At 41.6% G+C, this 26,780-nt stretch overlaps 1 protein-coding gene across 1 annotated transcript; it reads right to left on the bottom strand.

Annotated features, from left to right (window-relative positions):
* Window positions 1-1,494: 1,494 nt before the first annotated feature.
* On the bottom strand, window positions 1,495-26,673 carry CLUL1 (clusterin like 1). The gene is given in 8 exon segments (XM_086373044.1): window positions 1,495-1,878; window positions 5,808-6,022; window positions 9,946-10,083; window positions 15,219-15,651; window positions 18,110-18,277; window positions 23,662-23,810; window positions 25,466-25,584; window positions 26,550-26,673. Coding segments are annotated over 7 exon segments (1,398 nt in total). The 5' UTR covers window positions 25,572-25,584; window positions 26,550-26,673; the 3' UTR covers window positions 1,495-1,689.
* Between the last annotated feature and the right edge of the window lie 107 nt (window positions 26,674-26,780).

The raw sequence follows: 26,780 nt of genomic DNA, 5'->3' as shown, positions 1-26,780 counted from the left end.
CAGGCAAGAATACTGGAGTGGGTAGCCATTCCCTTCTCCAGGGGATCTTCCTGACCCAGGGATCGAAACTGGGTCTCTTGCATTGCTGGCAGATTCTTTACCGTCTGAGCCACTAGGGAAGTCCCGTGCCTTCACTTAGAAGATGCTAAAAAGATATTGGCTGATTGATGTAACAACAACCTCTCCAACATTCAGAGATAAAGGGAGAGGCAGCGAATCTAGAAATACCCAGCTTAATTATACATTGATAGGGACCTACTAACAAGGTCCCTTATGAGTAATAACTTAGAATTAACATTTAATGCTTCTTTAAGATTGACCATTTTACCAAAGGAGAATACTATGTACAGTTCTAATTGTGCCATTAATTCAGAAGATTATCCTAACAGAGATGGTAATGTACGTCTGAAATGTCATTTAGTTGTTTTTCCTGTAGACCGAACAGATTTACATTTCGTCTTACTGTAGGATTACCATGGAATAGAAGTACTTATACTAAAGTTTAAAGATGAGAACACATTGATACAGTGTTCAATCTACATTTACCTAGCTATTTTAGCAACATATCTTCTAATTTGAAATCTCAAAATTATTTATTCCTTATAGAAAATTGTAAAAATATCAAAAGATGAAAAGGTTAAAAAAAATCATCCATTTCCAACCGTAATTCCTGCCAACCCTTTTTATTTTTAATGCAGATTGTAGATTTTTTTTCGTTTTGATCATTACATTTATAGAGTTTTATACTCATTTTTCACTTTATTTTTTTCAACCAAATGTCCCAACAGGAACCAGTTTAATGTGGCAATTATGATTCAGAGAAAACTAAGTTAAAATTTGCCTCTACCCCCTACTGACTTGAGTAATTCATTTGGTTGCTCAGATAGTAAAGCATCTACCTGCAATGCAGGAGACCTGGGTTCCATCCCTGGATAGGGAAGATTTCCTGGAGAAGGAAATAGCAACCTGCTCCAGTATTCTTGTCTGAAGAATCCCATGGACAGAGGAGCCTGGTGGGCTACAGTCCAAGGGGTCTCAAAGAGTCAGACATGACTGAGCAACTAACACTTGGACCCTGAGTCTCAAGTTTCTTTTCTGGAAGATAGTAATAATAATATTTGCCTTATAGATAGGCTTAGAATAAACTCTTGTTCCAGCAGATGTCATGTCATGATTTAAATTTTATAAATATTTTTAATGGTTTTATAAGATATTTGGAGCATATTTAGCCACAGCTTTTAACCATTTCTGGTTTTTAGACATTCAGATGACATTCAGTTTTTAACAGTTTACTATTTTAAATAATTTGCAAATATTGATCTTGGGGTGGGAACTTCAATTCAATTTTAGATTTACTCCTTTGGATTGATTCCAGAAGTGGAATTATTATATTAAAAAGAAATTTGATGACTCTTGATATGTATAATTGAATAACTTTTCAAAAAGACAAAACCAGTTTGTTTCTGGCAATCACATATAAGAATTCTCATTTCATTGCATTCTATCCGGATTTTTTTTTTATTTTGAAAATTCAATAGGTAAAAACTGCTAACTTGTCTTAGTTTTCATGCCTTTGATTATTAATGAGGTTGAATACGTTTTCAAGGTATTCAAAAGCTAGTTTTGTCATTTTTCCCTTTTAAGAACCATCTATTCCTATCAGCAAACGTCCCTAATCAAATACTCTGCTTACCAAGATTTAAAATGTTCCTTAAAATGCTGTACAGCTTTGGCCAGCATGTAGCTAATGAAGTCGGAACTCTCAGCACTTTCTTCAAGAGGGATGGTGAGTGTGAAATTAGAGGAAGGCAGAATGCTTATGTCTATCATCTTTTCATCTTGTTTGGAGAAATTTCCTTCGTGAACACCTGGAACTACCTAAGAAGCAGGATCATACAATAAAAGGTTATTAACTTTTAGCACACATTCAGGATTAATTTAATACCATGTTAGTCAGGATAGGCTAGGTTGTGCCTGAGGTAACAAATTAGTCCAGCATTCCAGTGGCTTCATACAACATAATTTATCTCTCGCTTATGTTACATGTCCCAGCACAAGGACTGTGAACCACCAAGATGCTCAAGACCCTGGTTAAGAGAGGAAGATCCTGTCAGTCTGTGGTAGCACGTGTAACAACATATGGCTTTCTTTGTACCCTCAGTAGGGAAAGAGAATGCATAACCACACGCAGGCTCCTCTCTATCTCAGTCTACAAACAACTCTTCATTTTTGTCCGTCTCATTGGCCAGATCTTAACAAATGGTATCACTTAACTGCAAGAGAAGCTAAACAGTCTGAGTGAGTGGATGGAGTATTTGGTGAGTGCTCCTTCCCAGGAGGTGCTAGCGGTAAGGAATCTGCCTGCCAATGCAGGAGATGCAAGAGACGTGGGTCTAATCCCTGGGTCATGAAGATTCCCTGGAGGAAGGCATGGCAACCAACTCCAATATTCTTGCCTGGAGAATCCCATGGACAGAGGAGGCTATAGCACATAGGATCACAAAGAGTTGGACACAACAGAAGTGACTTAGCACACACACTGGCTGTGCCACAAATGGTAATGTGATACACCAAGTTTTATACTGAGTTTCTGTAGCAAATTTACACTTTATGGTTTTATGTGTAATTTTTGTAAGAAACAGTCATCCGAAATGCACATCATTTACTCTCTTAATGAGTTCTCAAGTGTATATACTTTGACTTAATTAAATGAAACTGTAATGACATGCAACTTGTAATCTAAAGAGAATTATATTGAAAATATTTTCAAATATACCTCCTTATAAGAAAAAAAAACAAAATATTAAGAAGTCAAATAAAAATTGGTGATTTCTTGACTCTAGTTTACAAAGCTACCATAGCTTTCCTTTTTTGCCTTTTGGTAATTAAATAAAACACATTGAATTAGACATAAAGCATCTGTGTCTATCTCAATAAATAATTATAATGCTAATACCCATGTAACTGCAACCTAAAGCACAGAGCTTTTTTCACCTGCTGAAATTTGTGTATTTTTTACAGAAGATTCCTCTTCAGTATCTGCTGTTTTATAGATTTGTACTTTCGATTACATGATGAACTAAGAGTTGTCTTAAGAAAAATAACTTTTACAGGCAGTTCAGCCCAAGGATCCTGAAGAAAAATTGTTTGACCTTGAACCCCAGTTCTACCATTTACTAACTGTGTGATCTCAGACACGTTGTGTAGCTTCTCTGTACCTTATCTGAAAATTTTGTAAAACAATTATACTTACCTTATAGGAACACTGAGGGTATTCAATTATATAATACATGGGGAAAGTTCTTAGAATATTGCCTGACAAATAGTAAGTGCTTTTTAGTGGTAATTATTATTAGAAAAATGTATCACCAAAAATGATGTGATTTTACTTTATATGGAGCTTTTTGTATGGAAATGCCTTTGTTATGAATATCAACAAAATTCTGCAAAGAAATTACCTTCAATTAAAAAATAAATACATTTAAAAATATCAAAAATTTTAGTTAAATCAGTTAATGTTACTCAGAGACACTAGAATGGAAGCAAATTGAAGCATAGAATGGAAATCTTGATGATGATAAAAAGAATTAAATACTGCCTCTACTCTTCTAAAGATTGAATACACCACTAAAATTTTTCTTAAAATTTCATTTTTCCCCATTCCTTACAATAATTTTTATCCTTAAACTAAAAGTCTATATTTGTGACACATATGTCAAAATATGTCAAATTATTTTATACCCTAAGGAATGATCTAGCTAATGAAGTAACAGGATTAGAGAGTCAGCAGGAATTGACAGTGGCTTTCAAAACCTTTTGACTATGGTCTGTGGTTACAAACAAGTTTGTTACCATGACTCAAAAACACATGTCTAGAAAACAAACTTATGATAACAAAGGGGAAAAGGGGGAGGGATAAATTAGGAATTTATCTATATATAAAATAGATAAACAACAAGGACCTCCTAGAGCACAGGGAACTACGTTCAATACCTTGTAATAACCTATAATGAAAAACAATCTGAAAAGAATATATTTATAAAACAATAACTTTGCTGTACATCTGAAACTAATGCAACATTGTAAATCAACTACACTCCAATAAAAAGAAAAAAGAAAAAAAGTCTTATGTATAATGTGTGTGTACGTGTGTGTGTGTTAAGTCACTTCAGTCCTGTCTGACTCTTTGTGACCCTATGGACTGTAGCCCACCAGGCTCCTCTGTCCATGGGATTCTCCAGGAAAAAAAAAAAAAAGAATACTGGAGTGGGTTGCCATGCCCTCTTCCAGGGAATCTTCCTGACCCAGGGATCGAACCCACGTCTCTTGTGTCTCCTGCCTTGGCAGGCAGGTTCTTTACCACTAGCGCCCCCTGGGAAGCCCTGTATGATGTATCCACACATATAAACAGACATATGGAAATGAAAGTTTCATGACATACGCGTCTGACTTATTAAATACAATGCACTATAATGTTTTTTTCTTCTAGTCTGTCCTATTCCGTTTTCTGTTTGTTTGTTTTGTTTTAATGTGCTGGTTGTGACTCTAAACTTATTTCTCAACCATTGACCTCGAAGTTTGAAAGACAGTGACTCACTAGGATACAAGATGTCAGGTCAGATTGCCAAGAAGCAGAGCCTCGGCGTCTGACACAGTGATTTACGAAGAGTGCTTTCAGGTAGAGCTTTTAAGGGGATGAGGCAAGCAAGACAGAGAAGAGGGAGAAGCTAATCCAGGAAGTGGCTTCAGGTGAGCTCCAGCCTCAGCCTGATCCTGAGAAATAAGTGGCTCCAAGGACAACCCTTTGGAGAAGGTTGCAGGGGTGAGCAGTTAGCATCGGTCTGGGGAGGGCACTAACATTACATGCTGCACAAAATACTGCACCTCCGATAGCTCTGCCCAGTGATTCCTGTAGCCAGGTCTTTTTAGGAGCCCACCAACACCAGCCTCATCGGGAACCACTAGCCTGTGCATCGTGTATTAACGTCATATGTGTGTGTGTGGAGTCGGGGAGCATTAGGAAAGAAATTCAACCACTGTTTTATGTTATGCAACAGGAGTTATTGATGAGAAGTGGGAGAGATATGGTACAAGTGCAACTTAAGATGGCAATCTGATTATTTGTGAATATTAATATAAAAATGTGTTTAATTCTCAAAGTAAGTCAGCAGCTTATTGTGTCAAAAGCTGGTGAGAGCTATAATTTACAGAGCTCTTGTTTCAGATAAGGAATCTATACTCATCACTTTACAGGAACCCATATTAAAGTAGCTATTTTTGTTCCCATTTTCCAGGTGGAATTTTCCCAAACTCACTCAGCTGATAAGTTTCAGAGCCAGCTTTTGAACTCAAGTTTCTTTACCTGAAAATCTTCTCTCTTAGAAACAATATTGGCCAGGTTTCTTCAAGGTTACCTGTTTCAGTTATATCACACTATAGCTCTCTGTGAATTATAGCTATAATTCACACTATATATAGCTCTTATTAGAATTAGCCATCACTGGGGGCTTCCCTGGTGGCTCCGGGGTAAAGAATCTGCCTGCCAATGCAGGAGACACAGTTTCGATCCCTGATTTGAGAAGATCCCATGTGCCGCGGGGCAACTCAGTGCATGCGCCACAGTGACTGAGGCCACATGCCCTAGAGCCTGTGCTCCTGAAGAAGAGAAGCCACTGCCATGAAAAGCCTGTACACTACAGCTAGAGAAAACCCCACACAGCAAAAGCCCCTGCATAGCCAATTAATAAGAAACAGAAAAATCAAGTATGCACATGTAATCTCCATATCTGTTCTTGGCTCTCCATTACCTTTATGAAACTGAAGATGTTCTCGCTTCCTGGGGTCTGGCTGGCCAGCTCTGTTACCCAACCAAACTGCTCTCTCATCTTCTCCATCAGATACGTGGTGTCCTCCAAGTGATGCTGGGTCATCTGGAGTACCTGGGCATACTGCTGATTGGATATGTTGACCAACTCAAGGGCCTCATCCGCCTTTGTGTATAGTTCAGGAACAGCAGGGCAGTCTAGCAAAGAAGGAAGTAACAGGGTAAAGGAAAAGGTCCATGGGCTTTGGAGTTGGGTAGTGTAAATTTAGGGCCTTCCCAAGGAGGCCTGGCGTGCTGTAATTCATGGGGTCGCAAAGAGTCGGACAGGTCTGAGCGACTGAACTGAAGTGAACTGGTGGCTCAGCGCTAAAGAACCCGCCTGCAATGCGGGAGACACAGGAGACACAGGGTTGATCCCTGTCTTGGGAAGATCCCCTGGAGGAGGGCGTGGTAACCCACTCCAGTATTCTTGCCTGGAGAGTCCCATGGACAGAGAAGCCTAGTGGGCTACAGCCCATGGGATCCCAAAGAGACCTACATACTAAAGTGGCTGAGCACACATGCATGAATGCTCAGCAGCAAAAAGGAAAAAAAAGATTGTGGATTTAAGTCCCAGCCCTTAAGCTTTCTGTTTTCAGCCTTTTTGACCATGAGTGAGTTTTCAACCAGGTTCAAAGGGCATGAATGAAATAACACTGCAAAGTGCCTGATCACAGGGCCAACACACACTGAGGATTTAGCAAATGTGCCTTTTCCTTGTCTTCCTTTCCTTAGCGTCTCTGCAGGTCATTAGGACTGCTCCCTGATACTCAGGTCAGGACTCATGGGAGTGTGCACTCCCCTGCCACCTGGACGTTGAGTGTGCCATCTTCAAAGTCATGTGTCTCGCTGTCCGAGGAAGCCTTTAAGAACGGTTTAGGGTTTATCATGCTCTCTCCCCTGACAGTGGAACTGGTTTTGCTCCGTATGGTGGAGGCTCCATCCTGACACAGAGCTCACACAAGCTGTAATTGATGAATCATAAATGGTATCACCAATTCAATGGGCATGAATCTGAATCTGAGCAAACCCCAGGAGATAGTGGAGGACGAGGAGCTTGGCGTGCTGCAGTCCATGGGGTCGCAAAGCATCAGACTCGACTGAAACAACTTAGCACGCACGCATGCACATGCATTTGATAAGTAATTCAAGAAAATATTTTGAAAACAAAGGGAGTCACAGTTAACAAGATATAGTATACATTTGAAAGGAGATCCAGATATTCTTTTAAAATGTCTTCATTTGCAAGTTTAGAGTTGTTAACTTTTAAAATAGTGACGTAAATTTTCTTTAAATTATGTGGGAAGAAGGTGGTGACTTCCCTCATGATTTTAGGCAAGGAGAATTCTACAAGGGATTCTTATTGACTCTTTCAGAGAGTGGGAAAAGATTTCCCTAAAATAAAGGTGAAACTTGCTGTAAAACACAATCATGTGATAAAGGAAAAAGTAGAACTATCTCTATTCACAGATGACATAATTTTGTAAACAGAAAAATCTTAAGGAATGTATTTCGTTGTTGTTCAGTTGCTAAGTCATGTCCAACTCTGTGACCCCAAGAACTGCAGCACACGAGGCTTCCCTCCACTATCTCCTGGAGTTTGCTCCAATTGAGTCCATTGAGTTGGTGATGCTATCTAAACATCTCATCCTCTGCTGCCCTCTTCTCCTTTTGCCCTCAGTCTTTCCCAGCATCAGGGTCTTTTCCAATGAGTCAGCTCTTCACATCAGGTTGCCAAAGTATTGGAGCTTCAGCTTCAGCCCTTCCAATGAATATTCAGGGTCACACAGGAACTATTAAAAGTAATAAATCAGGAAGGTTGTACTTACACATACTGTCACCTGATGACTGCTGTAGGTTTAGTTAAAATCCATCATCTCATATGTTAATAGGTAAAATGAAAAGAAAATAAAATTCTCCTGTGATGTGAATTCTTAGGATTTACTCTTTTAATTTTCCTGTATATCACACAGCAGTGTTAGCTACAGTCGTCATGTTGCACATTACGTCCCAGTACTTACTTATCTTGTAACTGGAACTTTGTACCTTTTGACCACCTTGCTCTAATCACCTCCCCAACACCCTCCTTCCATCTTCTCTATTATCTTGTGACAATCAGGGAGAGATTATTCTTCAAGTGTTTCACTAGACATAAGGAAGTTAGTGATACATCAGCGGGACGTTTGAATTGGACTATTCTTATAAGAGGTCAGTAGAAGGGAAGGGCACCCCACTCCAGCATTCTTGCCTGAAGAACTCCATGGACAGAGGAGCCTGGTGGGCTACAGTCCATGGGGTCGAAAAGAATCGGACACGACTGACCAACTAACACTTCCACATTAGTGTATACTTTTCTGTTATAAAAATTTCTGTGTCTGTGAGCAACCTTGTAATTCTGGCTTGAAGCACAAACACTTGAATAATGAGAATCATAAATACTTCAGACATCTTACTTAATTCTTGAAATACCTGTGTGTAGTAGCTATATTAATTTCATTTTCCCAATGATGAAACAGAGGTGTGGAGAGTCACCCAGTGAGCAATTCTGAAGAAATTAGACCCCCATCTGCTCTAATAAAAAGCTTGAGTTATATTTGATCTCTTGCTCCAATTCTTAGCCACACTTTTTAGAATTTCCTTCCCTTAAAGAAGCAGCAGTAGAGGAATCAAAAGTTCTTCTTGGCTTTAGTAAGATATTTGTGTTGAGGCCCTAGTAGATGGGAAGTGACTTCAGTTGGGGAAGGGACTTGAGGGTCAGAGGAAAGTGAGAAGGGCCAGTGGAGATCATTTTTCTCCTGAGGAAAGAATGAAAGGTGGCTATTAGTCAGGTCTAGGATGTGACAGGCTGCTTGGGGCTTGTGAGAAGCCACTCGGTTCAGTTCAGTCACTCAGTCGTGTTGGACTCTGTGGTGACCCCATGGACTGCAGCACACCAGGCTTCCCTGTCCATCACCAACTCCTGGAGCTTGCTCAAATTCATGTCCATGGAATTGGTGATGCCATCCAACCATCTCATCCTCTGTCATCCCCTTCTCCTCCCACCTTCAATCTTTCTCAGCATCATGATCTTTTCTAATGAGTCAGTTCTTTGCATCAGGGAGCCAAAGTATTGGAGCTTCAGCTTCAGCATCAGTCCTTCTAATGAATATTTGGGACTGATTTCCTTTAGGATTGATCTCCTTGCAGTCCAAGGGACTCTCAGGAGTCTTCTCTAACACCACAGTTCAAAGGCATCAATTCTTTGGTGCTCAGCTTTCTTTATGGTCCAACTCTCACATTCATACATGACTACTGGAAAAACCATAGCTTTGAATAGACAGACCTTTGTTGGCAAAGTAATGTCTTTTTAATATGCTGTCTAGGTTTGCCCTAGCTTTTCTTCCAAGTAACAAGCATCTTTTAATTTCATGGCTACAGTCACCATCTGCAGTGGTTTTGCAGCCCAAGAAAATAAAGTCTGTCACTGTTTCCATTGTTTCCGCATCTATTTGCAATGAAGTGATGGGACCAGATGCCATGATCTTAGTTTTTTGGATGTTGAGTTTTAAGCCAGCTACCCATATTTAAAAATTAAGTTGGCCAAAAATTTCATTTGGGTCTTTCCATAAGATGTTACTTATGTATGAAATTTTTGGCCAATCCAATACTGAATCACTAAATACAGTTAGTAATTAACCCACCAACTGGAAGAAGTTAATGTCATTTAAAAAAAACTCACTTGGCCAAAAAGTTGCTTACACAATGTGAAAAGTTTTTCCTGGATGTTTTTTTCTCTTTGCATTAAAAAGAAAATAATTGCCTTAATTTGCCCAGAGATCTCTTTTGCTCCCTTGAGTGTTTGGTCCTTAGCCATACATGTTTTTCACGGGAACAACAAGGGAGTTTCAAAAAGAGAAAAAAGTGAGTTGACCTACTTTTGAATAATAAGAGTCTACAAACCTACCCTGAGCACCCCCAGGTGTCGCTGAGCTTGAGAAAAAGTGCTTGAAGGGAAGTAAATGAATCCACAATGCTTGTAAAAGTGAGATTCTGACCTCTGATCAGAAGGCAATTGAAATCCTGAGAAAATAATAATCACTTACCTGCCCATAGGTAATCCTGACATTTCTGGCATCTTGCATGAAATTGGAGACATTCGGACGAGTTCTGGCCAGGTTCTCCACACAGCCCTCTGCCCCGCACAGGCCACGTCGTGGAACTCGGTCCACTGTGGGCAGAATCTGCAAGGAACACAGCAGTTTCACACCAGTGTCATCAGAGTCTGAACTTTAAAGGCATGAGTGCGATGACATTTCTCTTTCTAACCAGCACTTTCAAAATCTTTGTTCTGTATTCAATTGCAGGAGGGCATACTGGTGTAACCAGTTGCTAAGACAATTTGACATCTATTAAAAGTGCCCATATCCTTTAATCCAGTAATCACATTACTATTAAAATATAATATTAATATTATTACTCATCATTACTATTATTACGACTTGCCCCAATTCCAACCTCCCACACAGAGGTTCATGCAAATAATTTTATTTTCAGGCAGGAATCTTGAGGAATTATGAATAGTCACTATCTTTTGGAAGAGAGACTTAAAGGGGTGTGAGAAGGCAGCTTTCATTTATTTTGTTCCTTTGAATATTTGAATTCTTTTAAATTTAGTGTGTCTTAGTTTTATCATTATTATTTCTGATGTCACTGGTGTTAACTAAATAGGGAATTATAAGCCACTTTTCTTTTTGGGCTTCTGTTAAAATTTTTTCTAGTAATTATCCTTGGCAGAGGATAAGATGGTTGTATGGCATCACTGACTCAATGGATAGGAACTTGAGCAAACTCCGGAAGATAGTGGAGGACAGGGAAGCCTGTTGTGCTGCAATCCATGGGGTGCAAAGAGTCAGACATGACTTAGCAACTGAACAACAACAAATTTTAACTTTTTCGAGCTATAATTCAAATGTGTACTGGAGTTCCAGAGATATTAGAAATGTCTGTTTCTTAAACTAGATGTAGGTATTTATGACTTTTTTTTTTTTTTTTTTGCATTTCACATATATAATGTTATGAACAGTAGTTCAAAGATTTAGGAAAACATCTAAAGCAGATCTAAACATCTAAAAGAACCTTTTTTTTGTTCTAGAAGAATTAATCGTCCATATAAAAATGAAGATAAAAAAGGAGTGCATGCAACAGAAAATTGATAATTCCCAACTGTTTCACACTAGGAAAAACTTATTATTAATTGGTAACCTGATGATATTCTGTTACATTAAATCCTTGATGTTAAACAATGAAACATTCCATTTTGAGATAAGTTGTGAAGTTTATTGTTTAAAAGCCTACCAGGCATTTGCTAGATCTTCTGGCGGGTAAAGCAGCACTCCCCTTGTAGAATACCAGTCATTCTTCCCCACTCCCCATAGATTTAGTGGCATCTCCTCTGGCCCCACAGAACCCCCATGAGTTCTACAGTAGAACATCTCTGCCTAATGTGCTGGTTCATTTTTGTCTTCTCTGTTAGTTTCTGAGTCCCTCGAGAGGAGGGATTCGGTCCTATCATCACAATCTTGTCATTCTTCTATACCTTCTTCTGTCATCTCAGTTACAACAAGGTTGTGTAACTGTCCACTGATCTGTTTTCCTTTCTTTGATGCTTAGTGCTCAGTCGTGTCTGGTTCTTTTGTGACCCCATGGACTGTAAGCCCACTATGCTCCTCTGTACATGGGGATTCTCCAGGTAAGAATACTGGAATGGGTTGCCAGGCCCTCCTCCAGGGCATCTTCCCAACCCAGGGATTGAACCCAGGTCTCCCGCATTGTAGGTGGAGTCTTTATCGTCTGAGTCAGCAGGGAAGCCCTCCTTTCTTTAAACTGAACTCCTAAAAGTTGGGAGCTGTGTCATCTGCATCATAAGCTACCCTTGTCTTTTTTGCAGCATCTAGATTAATACCTGCTATATTCAGGGGTGGCAAATTCTAGGTCTTTATGACAGCCATTCCCCATTCTATTCCCATGGCAGTGACCCATCACCTCCCTTCAGCCATGCCAACACAGAGCCTCAGGACCCCTTCTAGGCAACCCCTTCATCATTTTTATATGGGTGATTAATTCTTCTAGAACAGAAAAAGGTTCTCTTTAGATGTTTAGATCTGCTTTAGATGTTTTCCTAAATCGTTGAACTACTGTTCATAACATTATATATGTGAAATTCAAAAAAAGAACAGTCATAAAGTAAATACCTACATCTAGTTTAAGAAACAGACATTTCTAATATCTCTGGAACTCTCTGGCTGTGTGGAGAACTTGGCCAGAACTCGTCCAAATGTTTCCAATTTCATGCAACATGCCAGAAATGTCAGGATTACCTATGGGCAGGTAAGTGATTATTATTTTCTCAGGATTTTGATTGCCTTCTGATCAGAGGTCAGAATCTCACTTTTACAAGCATCGTGGATTCATTTACTTCCCTTCGAGCACTTCTAGTAATCATCTGTTCTCCCAGCTTGCCTGTTTCCTCTAGGGGAAAATTAAAGACAGTAACATTCTCCAGGGCAGGATTATAACCCAGATCACCTGGCACCCAGCGCTGTGTGAACCTGCTACACTACACCATTTTATCGAATCTTGTTGTGTAGTCTTTTAGTCGTGTCTGACTCTTCTGTGACCCCATGGACTGCAGCCTGCAAGGCTCCTCTGTCCATGGGATTCTCCAGGCAAGAATACCGGAGTGGGTTGCTATTTCCTCCTCCAGGGGATCTTCTGGACTCAGGGATCAAACCCACATCTCCTGCTTGTCTGGAAGATTCTTTACCACTGAGCCACTAGGGAAGCTCACTCAGAGAGTATATTATTGATGAGAGACATGTAATAGTTTGCTATTGCTGTTGTAACCGATTCCACACATTTAGTGCCTTGAAACAACATAGATTATTTTACAGTTCTGTAGGTCAGAAGTCTGAAATGGGACTCAGTGGGCTAAATGAGAGTGTTGGGAGGGCTGATCTTTTCTGGAGGCTCTGGGGGAGAATCCATCTCCATGTCTGTCTAGTTTCTAGAAGTCACCACCTTCCTTGGCTCCTAGTTCCCTTCCTCTATTTTCATATCCAGCAAAGTAGGGCCAAGTCCCTCTCACTCTGCCATCCCTATCAATGCTTTTCTGCCTCCTCCTTCTACTATTAAGAACTCTTGTGATCTCACTGGAGCCACCTGCTGCTGCTGCTGCTGCTGCTAAGTCGCTTCAGTCGTGTCTGACTCTGTGCGACCCCATAGACGGCAGCCCATTCTCCAAGCAAGAACACTGGAGTGGGTTGCCATTTCCTTCTCCAATGCATGAAAGTGACAACTCCAAATACTCTCTCTGGTGTTTGTTTGTTTGTTTTTTAAGTTTAATTTTTATTTATTTATTTGGCTTCACCAGGTCTGAGTTGCAGTACACAGGATCTTCGTTGCTGAGTGCAGGATCTTCATGCCGGCATGAAGGATCCAGTTCCCTGATCAGAGACCAGACTCAGGCCCTCTACACTGGGAGTGAGAAGTTTTAGCCACTGGAGCACCAGGGAAGTTGCACTCTCCCTATTTTAAGGTCGACTGATTGGTAGCCACAATTCCATCAGCAGCCTTACTTTCCCTCAGCCATGTAACTTAACATTTTCACAGGTTCTGGGGATTAGTGGAGAAGGCAATGGCAACCCACTCCAGTACTCTTGCCTGGAAAATCCTATGGATGGAGGAGCCTGGTAGGCTGCAGTCCATGGGGTCTCGAGGAGTCGGACACGACTGAGTGACTTCACTTTCGCTTTTCACTTTCATGCATTGAAGAAGGAAATGGCAACCCACTCCAGGGTTCTTGCCTGGAGAATCCCAGGGACAGGGGAGCCTGGTGGGCTGCCTTCTATGGGGCTGCACAGAGTTGGACACGACTGAAGTGACTTAGACAGCAGCAGCAGCAGCTGGGGATTAGGATGTGAGTATCTTTGGAAAGGGACTTCCCTGGTGGCTCAGATGGTAAAGAATCCACCTGCAGTGCAGGAGGCCGAGGTTCCATCCCTGGGTTGGAAAGATCCCCTGGAGAAGGAAATGGCAACCCATTCCAGTATTCTTGCCTGGGAAATCCTATGGACAAACAGCAGGATTTCTGGAAGGAGCTTTTTTCATTTTTCATCAAAGAACATACCTGTCCTTGGCCTAATGGTCCACAAAGATAAGTTCAAGGAAACACAGATTCTCCTTGTGGCCCACATGACATCTCTCATTTCTGAGATGCTGGGTCCCACCCACTCCACAGAAGCCCAAAGAAGGAACCTTCTCCTGTGTTACAACATAAAGCAAGGGCTTCCTTGGTGGTCCAGAGGCTAAGACTCTGCACTCCCAATGCAGGGGGCCTGGGTTCAATCCCTGGTCAAAGTTAGATCCCACATGCTGCAACTAAGACCCAGTGCTGCCAAATTAATTTAAAAAATATAAAGCAGGATTGTTTTTCCAACATAGAATATCAGGGGGCATGAGTGGTACTGGTAGAAGGCAATTCTTATAAGTTACAGAAGTTGCTATTTCTGTAGTTTGGGGTTTGTCTGTGAGCACCGAATCTGCTTTTGTGCACAAATGCTGTGATTTAAGGAACTACAGTAGCGATGCGGAGGAGGCCGTGGAGGGCCCTAAATGTGACCTGGTTTTATCTTCCTTCGGAGAAGGCAATGGCACCCCACTCCAGTACTCTTGCCTGGAAAATCCCATGGATGGAGGAGCCTGGTGGGCTGCAGTCCATGGGGTCTCGAAGAGTCGGACATGACTGAGCGACTTCACTTTCACTTTTCACTTCATGCTTTGGAGAAGGAAATGGCAACCCACTCCAGTGTTCTTGCCTGGAGAATCCCAGGGATGGCCAAGCCTGGGGGGCTGCCGTCTATGGGGTCGCACAGAGTCGGACACAACTGAAGCGACTTAGTAGTAGTAGTAGTAGTAGTAGTAGTAAAGCATCTTCCTTAACTGGGAGCTGAGGAGCCTGGACTGATTTTAAAGAAACCTCATGATGTTCAAGCAGAATAGAGCTGACTGTCTGCCCGAGTTTTAATAAAGAAGGCTACCATCTTTTTAAAGTTCTCACCTTACCAGGAGTTTCTTTGTCAGCTTTGAACATTTGCTTTAGAAAGAAAAAACAGCCCCACAAAGCTCTTGACAAAGACAGGAGAGGGCTGGTGTTTGGGAGACCTCAGAGTCTCTTCTAAGGGGCTATGAGACTGATTATCCATTAACCACCTCTCTTGGAAACATTGTATGACGACTTAGAAACAGTTACCATTTCCAAAGCTAAATAAACTTAACTTTAGTGTAGATATCTAAGTAAAAATAATCTTTTAATACTTGCCTTTGTCTTGTTTGGATAAGTCCTCAATGGCCTTCAGCATCTCTGTAACTGTTGCGCTGACACTTTGATAAACAGAGACGCTGAAATTACAAAACAGCTGGAAGAAGCTGGGAATGTCCCAACTCTGCATAGGATGTGCTCTTTTTGCTGGCTCTTTGGAAAAAGCTGGAAAAAAGTAAGGCTCCATGGAGTCTGTGTCTGACATAAAGTATGATTGAAAAGCCAGGTCAAATTCTTATTGCATCTGTTTGAAGACGTGAAAGCTCATGTTATAGAGAAATCCCACATCCACGGTCAGCTGGCTGAACACATTCTCTATCTGCATCAGCTGTACATCTTCCTCAGCAAACTTCTCACCAACAGGGAGCTCTTTTTCATCGTCTTCATGGAAAGGAAAGAGAAACTGATATATCTTCCGGAACACCCGTTCAATCTATGGGGAGGGGTGGGGAACAGAAATGAAATAAATGTATTTTCTTCCAGGACTATTTTTTATTGTAAACTTTTAAGTCAACTTACAGAAGTCATTCCAAATCAAGAACAATCCTGGGCAAACTAGGAAGAGGTGATCCACTTCAAGATCACTACTCATGTACCTGGCTTTGGGGCTGCCCCAGTGGCTCAGTGGTAAAGAATCCGTCTCAATCCAGGAGCCACAGGAGATGCGGGTTTGATCACTGGGTCAGGAAGATCTCCTGGAGGAGGGCATGACAACCCACTCCAGTATTCTTGCCTGAAGAATCCCGTGGACAGGGGAGACTGGGGGGCTACAGTCCATGGGGTCACAAAATTAGCATACATGTATGCACCTGGCTTTGACTTTGATTATGGAATAGGGTCTGAAATTCCTCCTGGTTTCTCTTTGCCTACCGAAAGACCTAAGAAGGCCAAGTTTTCAATACTGTTGACAAGCCACAGCCCTTATGTACTGGTGGTGGTTGGCATGCATGGTTTTAGACCATGTTGATTGCCTGAAAACTGTGAAGGCTCCCGTCTTTCATTTCTGCCTTAGTGTCTCAGGTTTCTTCCCCACCTAAGTGGGATGTTATTAGTGTCCTCCTACTCTCCTTGGGCTCATGTTTTTAAATTAGTCCATGGAGAGAAGATCAGTACATTTGCACTGAGCTATGGATCCTTTCGGAGAAGGCAATGGCACCCCACTCCAGTACTCTTGCCTGGAAAATCCCATGGACAGAAGAGCCTGGTAGGCGGCAGTCCATGGGGTCGCACAGAGTCGGACATGACTGAGCGACTTCACTTTCACTTTTCACTTTCATGCATTGGAGAAGGAAATGACAACCCACTCCAGTGTTCTTGCGTGGAGAATCCCAGGGACGGGGGAGCCTGGTGGGCTGTCGTCTATGGGGTCGCACAGAGTCGGACACGACTGAAGCGACTTAGCTTAGCATGGATCCTTTTTGTTGTGGTGGTTGTTCAGTTGCTAAGCTGTGTCTGACTCTTTGCAATTGGCGCTTAATACATCTAAATAGGTTACTTAAGGATATTACATATTACCAGTGATCAAAGCCCTCCTTGGCTGCAGTCAAAGGAATGAAGCTCTAATTATAGAATTTCTTACTCTTTGAGGGAGATCTTCCAGGAATCACACCATGTTCTCCTTCAACTTTGTGACATTTAAGATCATGCCAGAGTTGCCCTTGTATGAAAGTGATGTGACCATGTTGTGTGTTTTGGAACATAACAACCATCGACCATCACTGCTGGAACACCACCATCCACCCCGCTACCCCAGTTCTGTTCAAAGAGTTCTCCAGGAATCCTTAGAGGACTCATCCCTTTCTCAAAAAGTAAACTGGGTGGATCATCTGCCTCTCTCTTTGTCAGCTTCTGTTTACCTCAATCCAGACACAGAAACAAAAATTTAAAAGTCCAAGTAATTGTCCTAAGGTTACACAACTATCACAGACAGGAATGGTCCTCAAAGCTCCTGACTTCCACCCAGTGCTCATCCAACATACTCTGCTGTATCTGAGACTGGCTACAAAAATAGAGCAGATGCAATTAACAGTGGAGGCAAATGAACTTGGCATATGAATTATCCTAGGGGTTTCTCCCTCTGTAATTGGGGATGGCACTGCCAAGCCAAGAACAGACTCTAATTAGTGCATGCTCTGACAGGGAGGAGGATTTCACTGTGTTTCATACTCAGCCCACTTCTTCGAGGGGGAGGGCCAAAAGCAGAGGAGCCTTTTATGGGTCAGAGCTCATCCTATTCAGGTCACCGCCCTCTGTGATTCTCTCTGCCCAGAAGAGAGCCCAAGGGAACAAGAAAAGAAAACATGCCAGTCCTATAGGACATAGATTGAGATAAAGGGGCCATGAATGTGGGCACGTGTGTGTGTGTGTGCACATGCATGTGTGTGCTGCCACAAGAAGGCAAGCCCATTGAAGAAAAGATTCAGGAGGCAGAGAATGCCTTCAAAGGTTTGGCCTCCAGAGAAAACAAAATCAAAGCAGGTTGAAATCAGAAACTACAATACTATTGCTCAGAATGTAATTCGGCAAATATTTATTGAACACCTACAATGCTTAAATGAAGGCAGATAAGATACGGTTCCTGCCCTCATAGAGCTTACAATCTAGCATGAATAGGTTCACAAATAACAAATAAAAGGCAGAAAGAGGGTATTTCTAAGAGATACAAACAGTGTCATGAGAAGGGGGACAGACACTGGGTGGCTGTTCTAACTCATAAATTACATACCCACCGGTGATTCATACAGGAATATGAAGGCTAGATTCCAGGTTGCAAAAGGTCACTATCAGATCAGCCATCTCTATTCTAAATATTAACATAAATTACTTTTAAAAAGTAAGCTGAAGCAGGTACCTTAAGAACTTAGCAATCTTGAGTTCTGCTTTTCCCTTACCGTGGATTTCATAGAGGACCAACTGCTTTGGCAGGTTGTATAAAATCTCATGCAGTCACTTTCCAGGCAAGATTTGCATTCGTCCCAGGAATCCATCAGAGACACCTGGCATAGCCTTTCTTCCTCTTCTAGATGTTCTTGAACTTCATTCATAAGCTTCAGGGCCTCCTAATTAAAAAGTAGAAACACACCCTATTTTCCATTTCATGACTTTGTGTGCTATATCTTAATTGATTTCTCACTTTACAAAATGTGCGTATTCTAAACTAAACCTCATTTCTGCTACAAATGAGCAGCTGATAGATTTACCCGGAATCTTTCAGTTAAGAGAAGGGCACCTCTTGATCCCTACTGAAAACTGGACACTTCTTATCCACCTGTTTATTTATACATTCAACAGCTGTTTATTGAGAGCTTGCTATGGGATGGGCATTCCCATAGCTTGCTATGGGATGAGTAAACCAGCCACAAAGACACAGCCCTTGCTCTGCAGAATGCCTAATTGATCTGCTTACTTATCTGTCTTCACTTCTAATCGTTGGAGGATGTGAAGATGGAATTTTAAGGCTGACAAAGTTGACACATTTATCTCCTTCATTTATGCTGCCTTTAATTTTTATATGCTCTTAAACACTGCCAGAAAGCACAACTCTGGTACATTACATCAAGCCTTCGCAGTGAGTTGCATTCGAATGGCAGAGATGCTGTGTTCTCAGCAGCTTTGTGTTTGTCGTCCATATTCCGAGCACGCCGCCTGGCGGTGCCTGCTGTACTCGACCAGGTCCCACCCAGCAGAGGTGACACCGGTCCGGAGAATGTCAACCCCGCCCCCAGAGCTCCCTGCCAGGCCAGCATCCCACAGACCCCCCAGGCCTGCCTGCAAGAGGGGACTTCTGCAAACCGGCTCCCTCAAGGCCTGAGAAGTAGCTCAGGGGAGTTAGGGAAGCTAAAAGACGCGTCCATAAGAGGAGAGCCTTAGAGCTGATGGCAACTCCCTTAAGTGGAAAAACACGAGTGAGCACAGTTTCTAAAACCAATTTAGTGCGTAATTTTACCTACTGGAAAAGAAAAAGATAAGCACCCCTTCCTGGCATATTTAGCCCCAAGAAACAACTGGGCAATGACTATCTCCCACATCTCTGCTAAGCTTGGAATTTTCATCTCTTCTAGTGGCAGAATCCTGGGGTTAAGCCAGCTGTCCTTAGCAGCATGCCATATAGGAAACTGGGCCGGCCCCCAGCCTACCAAACAAACCTCGTGATCTAGACAGGCTTAACCTATCTTTTGGGGCTTTGCAGAACAATTATGGAATCCTGCAACTTCTTAAGAAAGCTTGTTCCACCAGGGGAGGAAACAACACCACCCAAATTTCCTCAGTCTTTTTTAAATATTATGCTCATTGTCACAGTAAACCAAAATCCCAGTATTTCCAATTACAAACTACCCTCACTGTGGACCCTTGGGCAAATTTTTAATCATCTCTGAGCCCATTTCCTTTGTAGCGAACAGGAATACTCGTAGGATCTACTTCTTAAGTTTTCATATTGAGACAAGCAAGCAAGGCACCTAGCCTGTAATCATCTGATTTGCTTTCGCTTACCTCCAAGAGCATAATGAAAACCAACGGCCAAATCACATGGCCCAAGATTTGATAGTGAACTGTTGCCCCAGAGGAAGTAGATCTTTGGTTTAGGAATGTCCTGTCCAAGCTCTCTGCTTCATCCAAATGTCCCACCCAGCGATAGATTTCATATTTAGAGTTGTCTTTCTGCAGTCAGTTTACCAAAGTCCCACCCAAACCTGGACAGGGGTGCGTGGTGTGGAATCACTTGAAGGGCTGCTTTAGGGTTTCCCACTTTAATAACAGAAAGCTTTAGATGCTCCCACTAATATAAAATGGGCTTCCCAGGTGGCACTAGTGATAAAGAACCCGCCTGCCCATGCAAGAGGCATGGGTTCAATCTCTGGATCTGGAAGATCCCCTGAAGAAAGAAATGGCAGCCCACTCCAGTGTTTTTGCCTGGAGAATCCCATGGTCAGAAGAGTCTGGTGGGCTACAGTCCATAGGGTCACACAGAATCAGACACAACTGAAGCACACACGTATTAAACACAAACAGGGAGAAGCTGAGGAGGGGGGCTGAGATCATGCCAGGTTACCCGAGGATGGATGGAGTTTTTTTTTTTCTGGGAGACTGGGATGTCCACCCCATATCTGCAAATTCATAATTTATGTAAAGTATCCTTTACTTTAGGTTTAAAATCATTTTAGGAAGGGAGACTTCGGGTTAAACAGATTTTTCCTTTTTAAAATGACATTTTGGGACTTCCCTGGCAGTTCAGTGGTTAAGATTCCACGCATCCAGTGCAGAGGGTGTGGGTTCCGTCCCTGGTGGGGGAACTAAGATCCCACGTGCCGTGTGGCATGGCCAAATAATGAGATAAATTTGAAAAAACAAAATAAAATGAATTTTTATGAGTGCCCATACTTTAAGACTATAATTCAAGGATTTAAAAAATAGAATAAATAAGTCTTAATAAAAATTCCACTAGCTCCTGAGATTCTACAGCATCTGAAATGGAACTAACGCTTGCTGACCTCACACTGAGCTTTCTTTTCATAGTTTGTGCTGCCTCCTTGGCTCACCAGGAGGCCAGGGAAAAGGAGTAAAACAGAAAGTCCTAGGTCCCGAAGGCACAGCGCCAGCTCACTTTCTCCTGGGTCAGTAATGACAGGGTTGGGTTAACACATTAATTAACATTTCAAAACTCAGTTTCCTTAGCTGTAAAATGAAAATGATGGTTTACCCAGACGCTGGAAGGATGTGATAATGTGTTTTATAAGGGCCTGTAAATGATATCTAGTGTGGTTATTCCTGGTGGTCAGACTCACGAGCCCACCAGGGATGAATCTGGCTTAGAGGAGCTTCCCCATTTCTTCATAAGGAGCAGGTTTTGATTTCTTCAAGGTCTTTTGCTGGCTGCTGAAAGGAAGGAGGGCTTGCAGCTGCTGCTCAAGCCGTCTCCTCACCAGGGACCCTGTGTGGCTGCACAATCAACCAGCTGGTGACAGGCTGACTCCAGCTCTGAGGTCACAGCCTGTGACATAGCCCTGCTCCAATGGCTCAGGGGACACCCAATGGTCACAGTGAGTGCCAGGAACTCCCTGGAGCTGGTGTGAAAGTGTTAGTCGCTCAGTCATGTCCAACTCTTTGTGACCCCGTGGACTATAGCCCACCAGGCTCCTCTGTCCATGGAATTCTCTCCAGGCAAAAAATACTGGAGTGGGTAGCCATTCCCTTCTCCATGGGATCTTCACGATCCAGGGATTGAACCAGGGTCTCCTGCATTGAAGGTCGATTCTTTACCATCTGAGCCACCAGGGAAGTCCTGGAGCTTGGTGATTCCCACCTTTATAGATCTAGGTCTAGAGAGGAGATATTAGAACTTCTATTTATTTTTTAATTTAAAAATCAACTATGGGGAATTGTTTAATGGGTACAGAGTTTTGGTTTTGCAGGAGACATGGGTTCAATCCCTGGGTTTGGAATATGCCCTGGAGAAGGAAACAGCAACCTACTCCAATATTCTGGCTTGGGAAATCCCATGAACAGAGGAGCCTGGCGGGCTAGAGTCCAGGGGGGTCTCAAAAAGAGTCGACATAACTTCATGACTAACAAACAAAAGAGTTTTGGTTTTGCAAAATAGGAAGAATTCTGGAGCTTGGTTGCCCAACAATGTAAATGTATTTAATACTATTGAGCTGTATTCATAAAAGTGGTTAAGACAGCAAATTTTATGATATATATTTTACCACAATTAAACATTTTTTCATGAAAATAAAGTTTAAAAATGTGGAAGATCTGGGTTCAATCCCTGGGTTGGGAGGGATCCCTCCTGGAGGAGGGCATGGCAACTGATTCCAGTAATCTTGCCTGGAGAATCCCCATGGACAGAGGAGCCTGGCAGGCTGCAGTCCATGGGGTCGCAAAGAGTCAGATACGACTGAGCGTCTAAGCACAGTACGCACTCCCAATTTTAAAATTTAAAATACTTTGCAAATTATTTTTGTTATAGTTTTGACACCCTCTTTGATTTAAGGGCATGTTGAAAATAAATTTTTTAAAATTTAACTATTCTGAGTGTGATGTTAATCGTTATTGCCATTAAACTATGAGCCATGCAATGTCTATAATTTAGAAATGTATTGACTTTATACTGTAACATATGAACAGTTTTTAATATGGCCCATGGATGTCTGAATATAATGTATATTCTCCATTGATAAGGTATATAGTTTAGACAGAAACTATTAAGTAAAGGTACATGAATTAAATTGATGAGGCTGATATACTATTTCACAGGCACTGGTGCTCGTGCCAGGCCATTGCCTGTGGCCAGCTGTGCGTGAGGACCCTGGGGAAGAGGAACTCTGTACATTCCAGAAGCATCGACACTGGTTGCCTCTGTTCACTTGGAGCCAGTTGCAGTGAATTGCCATTTAAGAGGACTCAGGTAAGTGAGGGCTTCCCAGGCGGCACTAAAGGTAAAGAATCTGCCTGCCAATACAGGAGATGCTGCAAGAGATGTGGGTTCGATCCCTGGGTCTGGAAGATCCCCTGGAGTAGGAAATGGCAACCCACTCCAGTATTCTTGCCTGGAAAATTCCGTGGACAGAAGAGCCTGGCGATGTGACCGAATGACTGAGCACAGGTAAATGACGGTTTTTAACTACTTTAAACTAGCCCTCACTAAAAGGGCAGGAGACTTTAAAAGATTCTTGGAAAAAAAAAATAACCAGCAGATTAAAAAATATGAATAACTCCTGCTCAGGTAGATAAGAAATAATGGCAGGGCTAACACTTTTTCATTATGAGCTCTTTGTTGGCCTTGTGTCAGTAAAAATGATGATCTAAACAGATTTGGCAATAAGCTAAAATTTTTTCAAAATATGTAGAAGATTATTTGAAATATGGACTTGGTAGCAATTCATGTATCTAATTTATAAATAAATGAAAATGCATATATTCAGGAGTGGATGGTAACAATAATTACAGTCATAAGGATGGGAAAGAAAAAAAATTTTGTAGACCACTGATCTGGTCCAAAACTTCCAAACATTTTTGACTTGACATTCCAACTCAAAAGGCACCATGAAGCAGTTTTAAGAAAGTAGCATTTCCCAACTAGCATTGAATCCTCCAAACACCTGAGTATGGAGTCTTTCGAAGGCATAATCTACAAGAAATATGTTCTTTGAAGAAATTTGAAATTTTCTTCAAAGTCTTCCTCCAATAGGGTGGATTTCCAGAAAAACTATGTTTAGGGTAAATAAATTATTTCTCCACTGCATTCAGATGTGCACTATTTATGGTCCAGACATATTTCTGAACAGTTATAGAGTTGTCGTCGTTGTTGTTGTTTAGGCTGCACCGTTCAGCATGCGGGATCTTAGTTCCCTGACCAGGGATCAAACCCATGGCCCCAGCATTGGGAGTGAGGCATCTTTACCACCGGACGTCCCAGGACAGGTATGATTTTCAGTGACTGTACCTGCTTTTCTTCTCTGCATTTCTTCAGTGTTCTCATTAGTTTGCTATGTTCCTCCTCTCTTCTTTCCATCAGGATTTTCATCTGCTTCATGCCAATCAAAGCCTTCTTCACCTCTTCATCTACGTCTATCTCCCCAGCCTTGGAAAAACCTAAAAGATTATGTTGTAGTTTTTTCCTTTAGGATCTGATCAGATTATAGTGTATCAGAATACAATGAGTTCCAGCCATTAAAACGAATGAAATAATGCCATTTGCAGCTACATGGATGGACCTAGAGAGTGTCACATTGAGTGAAGTAAGTCAGACAGAGGAAAAATACCATATGGACATCCCTTACATGTGGAATCCAAAGAGAAATGATACAAGTGAACTTATAAAACAGAAAGAGGCTCACAGACTTAGAAAACGAACTCATGGTTGCCAGCAGAAGGGATAGTTAGGGAGTTTGGGAAGGTCAGGTACACACTGCTATATTTAAAATGGATCACCAACAAGGACCTACTGTACAGCACATGGAACTCTGCTCAATGTTAGGTGTCAGCCTGGATGGGTGGGGGGATTTGGGGGAGAATGGATACATGTATATGTATGGTTGAGTCTGTTTGCTGTTTACCTGAAACTACCACAGCATTGTTAATCAGTTACACCCCAATACAAAATAAAAAGTTGAAAGTTTTGTAATAATAATAATACAAAGAATACAATGAGTTTACCAGTTTTTTGTGTACCCCCAGCAGAGGCTTAATTGTTTTTTTATTGCATCAGACTCCAAAAGCAGATCACTATGCTTGGGCTATCAGCTACCACATGGAGGGGGCTACCCGCGCCCCCCACCCCCACCCCAAAGGAAATACCTTCTGTTCTTCACTTCTGAGCTTCCAGCCAAGTCAGAGTTCATTTAACCCCATCTTATCATTTTCCTCAGAGCCTGTTTTCATTTACCCAATTTTTTCTTTCTTTTCCTTAAAACTCAAGTGTGTTTATATTAGAAGAAAACATTGAATTTTCTTCACAGACAATTTATATTAAATGCCCAACTGGGAACCTCAAACAGAGAGAACAATTTCCCTTTCTTTCAGCTTCAATTACCTTCCCAGGAGGCATCAAACCTAGAAAGTATCTGGTATAATGCAAGATTCTTTAATAACCTCCTGGATGTCTCTAACACCCCTTTAAAAAGCCTTTAGTGAGTATGAAATTCATCGTTTGTCATACTCTTTTCACAATAGCCAACGTGGCCGCCAAAGGAGCTTAACCTGGCCTCCAAATTTATTTACAGATCCCCAAAAGGAACATTTAAACTAATTTATCTTTCTAAGATAGGCACCCAAAGCTATCTCGGCAAACAAAGGCTCCAATTTAATGAGCACAGACCAACCAGATTCGATGTCGCTCTAACCCATCCTTTCACGGTCTCACGAATAACTGCATGGATGACTTTAATTGTTTAAATGTTTCAAATGCTAGCAAAGAATTTCACTGTTCGTTAAAACCGTGCTCAGAGGACACCGAACATCTGGATGAACCCAAGCCGTGCAGCCTAAGACGTTGGCAAGTTTTATCTCTGTGATGGCGAACATCTGGAACTGTGAACCGTTCTCAGAGACACAATTGGAATTTTCTATTTTTAATCCAGATGTTTGGCGTCTTGTCTACTTGGCTTAAGAGCCTGGAGAACGTCTCCCTGTGAAACTAGAGGGCGTTCTGAATGCGGTTATCTCTCAACTGTAAATCACAGTAAGTGCCAGCAGGACATGGAAACAGGCAGACGGGACACGGTGCAGATAAAGATACCAGACATTACCCTTCGGGTCTTCAAGGATGGAAGTTCGGTCCTTCCCAGTAGGCGCACACTGACAGTCTCTCAGCCGCAGCAGATACACGATAAACACCAAGAGTGGCGGCTTCATGTTTCCGCCGTGACTGCGAAGGAAGGATAAACCTGTATCAGATGCCTTCCGTTTAGTTTCTGTTGGCATCAGTTGAAAACACCTGGTGAGTCAAAGCATTTTTCTGTCGATTTTTCTTTATGACTTTAGACAATGCATGTTGATATAGTTGAGACATAAGGAAACTTGAAATCTAAATAAATTCTTTGAAAAGACAACCCAAGTCCCTCTTTTGTTTGCATTCTTCATGGCAGTTAAATAAGGTCTTCATCTGAAGCATTTGAAATTTAAGGCAACCAAAAGTATGGATCCCAGCCCTGCAGAATCCAAACTTCATTTTATTTCCTTGTCAACAGTAAACAACCCCAAACACAGAATTAGCTATGTCAGAGGGGATTGTTTTTTCTCCAAAATTCTCAGGCCATAAGTAATTTTTAACCTAGATGGTTCACTACTTATTTTTTTTTTTATGAAAGCAAGAACCCCTCAGATTTTTCTCATATATCTTATAAACGCCATCAGATAAATGAATCCTACACAAATTTTTTTCTTCTCAGATAATAAATTTCCTTTTATACAATTAGTTGTAAACATTGCCAGTAAAAACATATGCTTTCACAGTTATATCTCTAGATTATCTTAACTCCTCCCAAAAAGGATATTTATATTTTTATATATATATTTGTTATTTTGGAATAAAAACCCAACCCTATATTATTTAATCTACATTTGGAATGTCTTTTTAAAATACTGGTAGTTACAAAGCTATCACATTTTACGTCTAGAATTATCATTTGAGCTAATTCTCTTTCTGTTAAGACCCTTTCAGTTCCGTGTTGGTCGGTCATTTGTGTACGACTGTTTGTGACCCCGTGGACTGTAGCCCGCCAGGTTCCTCTGCCCAAGGGATTCTCCAGGCAGGAATACTGGAGTCAAGAGCCATTCCCTTCTCCCGGGGATCAAGACCCTATTTACCAAATAAAATTTTAACATATTTACCACTAACTGCAGGCTCTCACCAACGAGGTTGCCACCAGCTTCTGTAAGGACCTTCACTTTCCTCTGATTTAATGTTTGTCTGTGTCAGGGATTTAATCTTGTTCTATTAATTTGATGACACAGCTCTTAATCCTATTAACCTAACATTGTGAGATTAAGGGTATGGTTTAGAATGTGGTAGGGTCTCGAAATAAACACTAGAGGGCGGGCTGTCTACACGATCAGGAACAG

The sequence above is a fragment of the Bos grunniens genome, chromosome 24 (genome assembly GCF_055505025.1).
Source record: "Bos grunniens cultivar Pamir isolate PY7600 chromosome 24, Bosgru_T2T1.0, whole genome shotgun sequence".
Classification (NCBI taxonomy): domain Eukaryota; kingdom Metazoa; phylum Chordata; class Mammalia; order Artiodactyla; family Bovidae; genus Bos; species Bos grunniens.
Note: the sequence above shows the minus strand (reverse complement) of the source record. Positions and strands in the feature narration are given on the sequence as shown.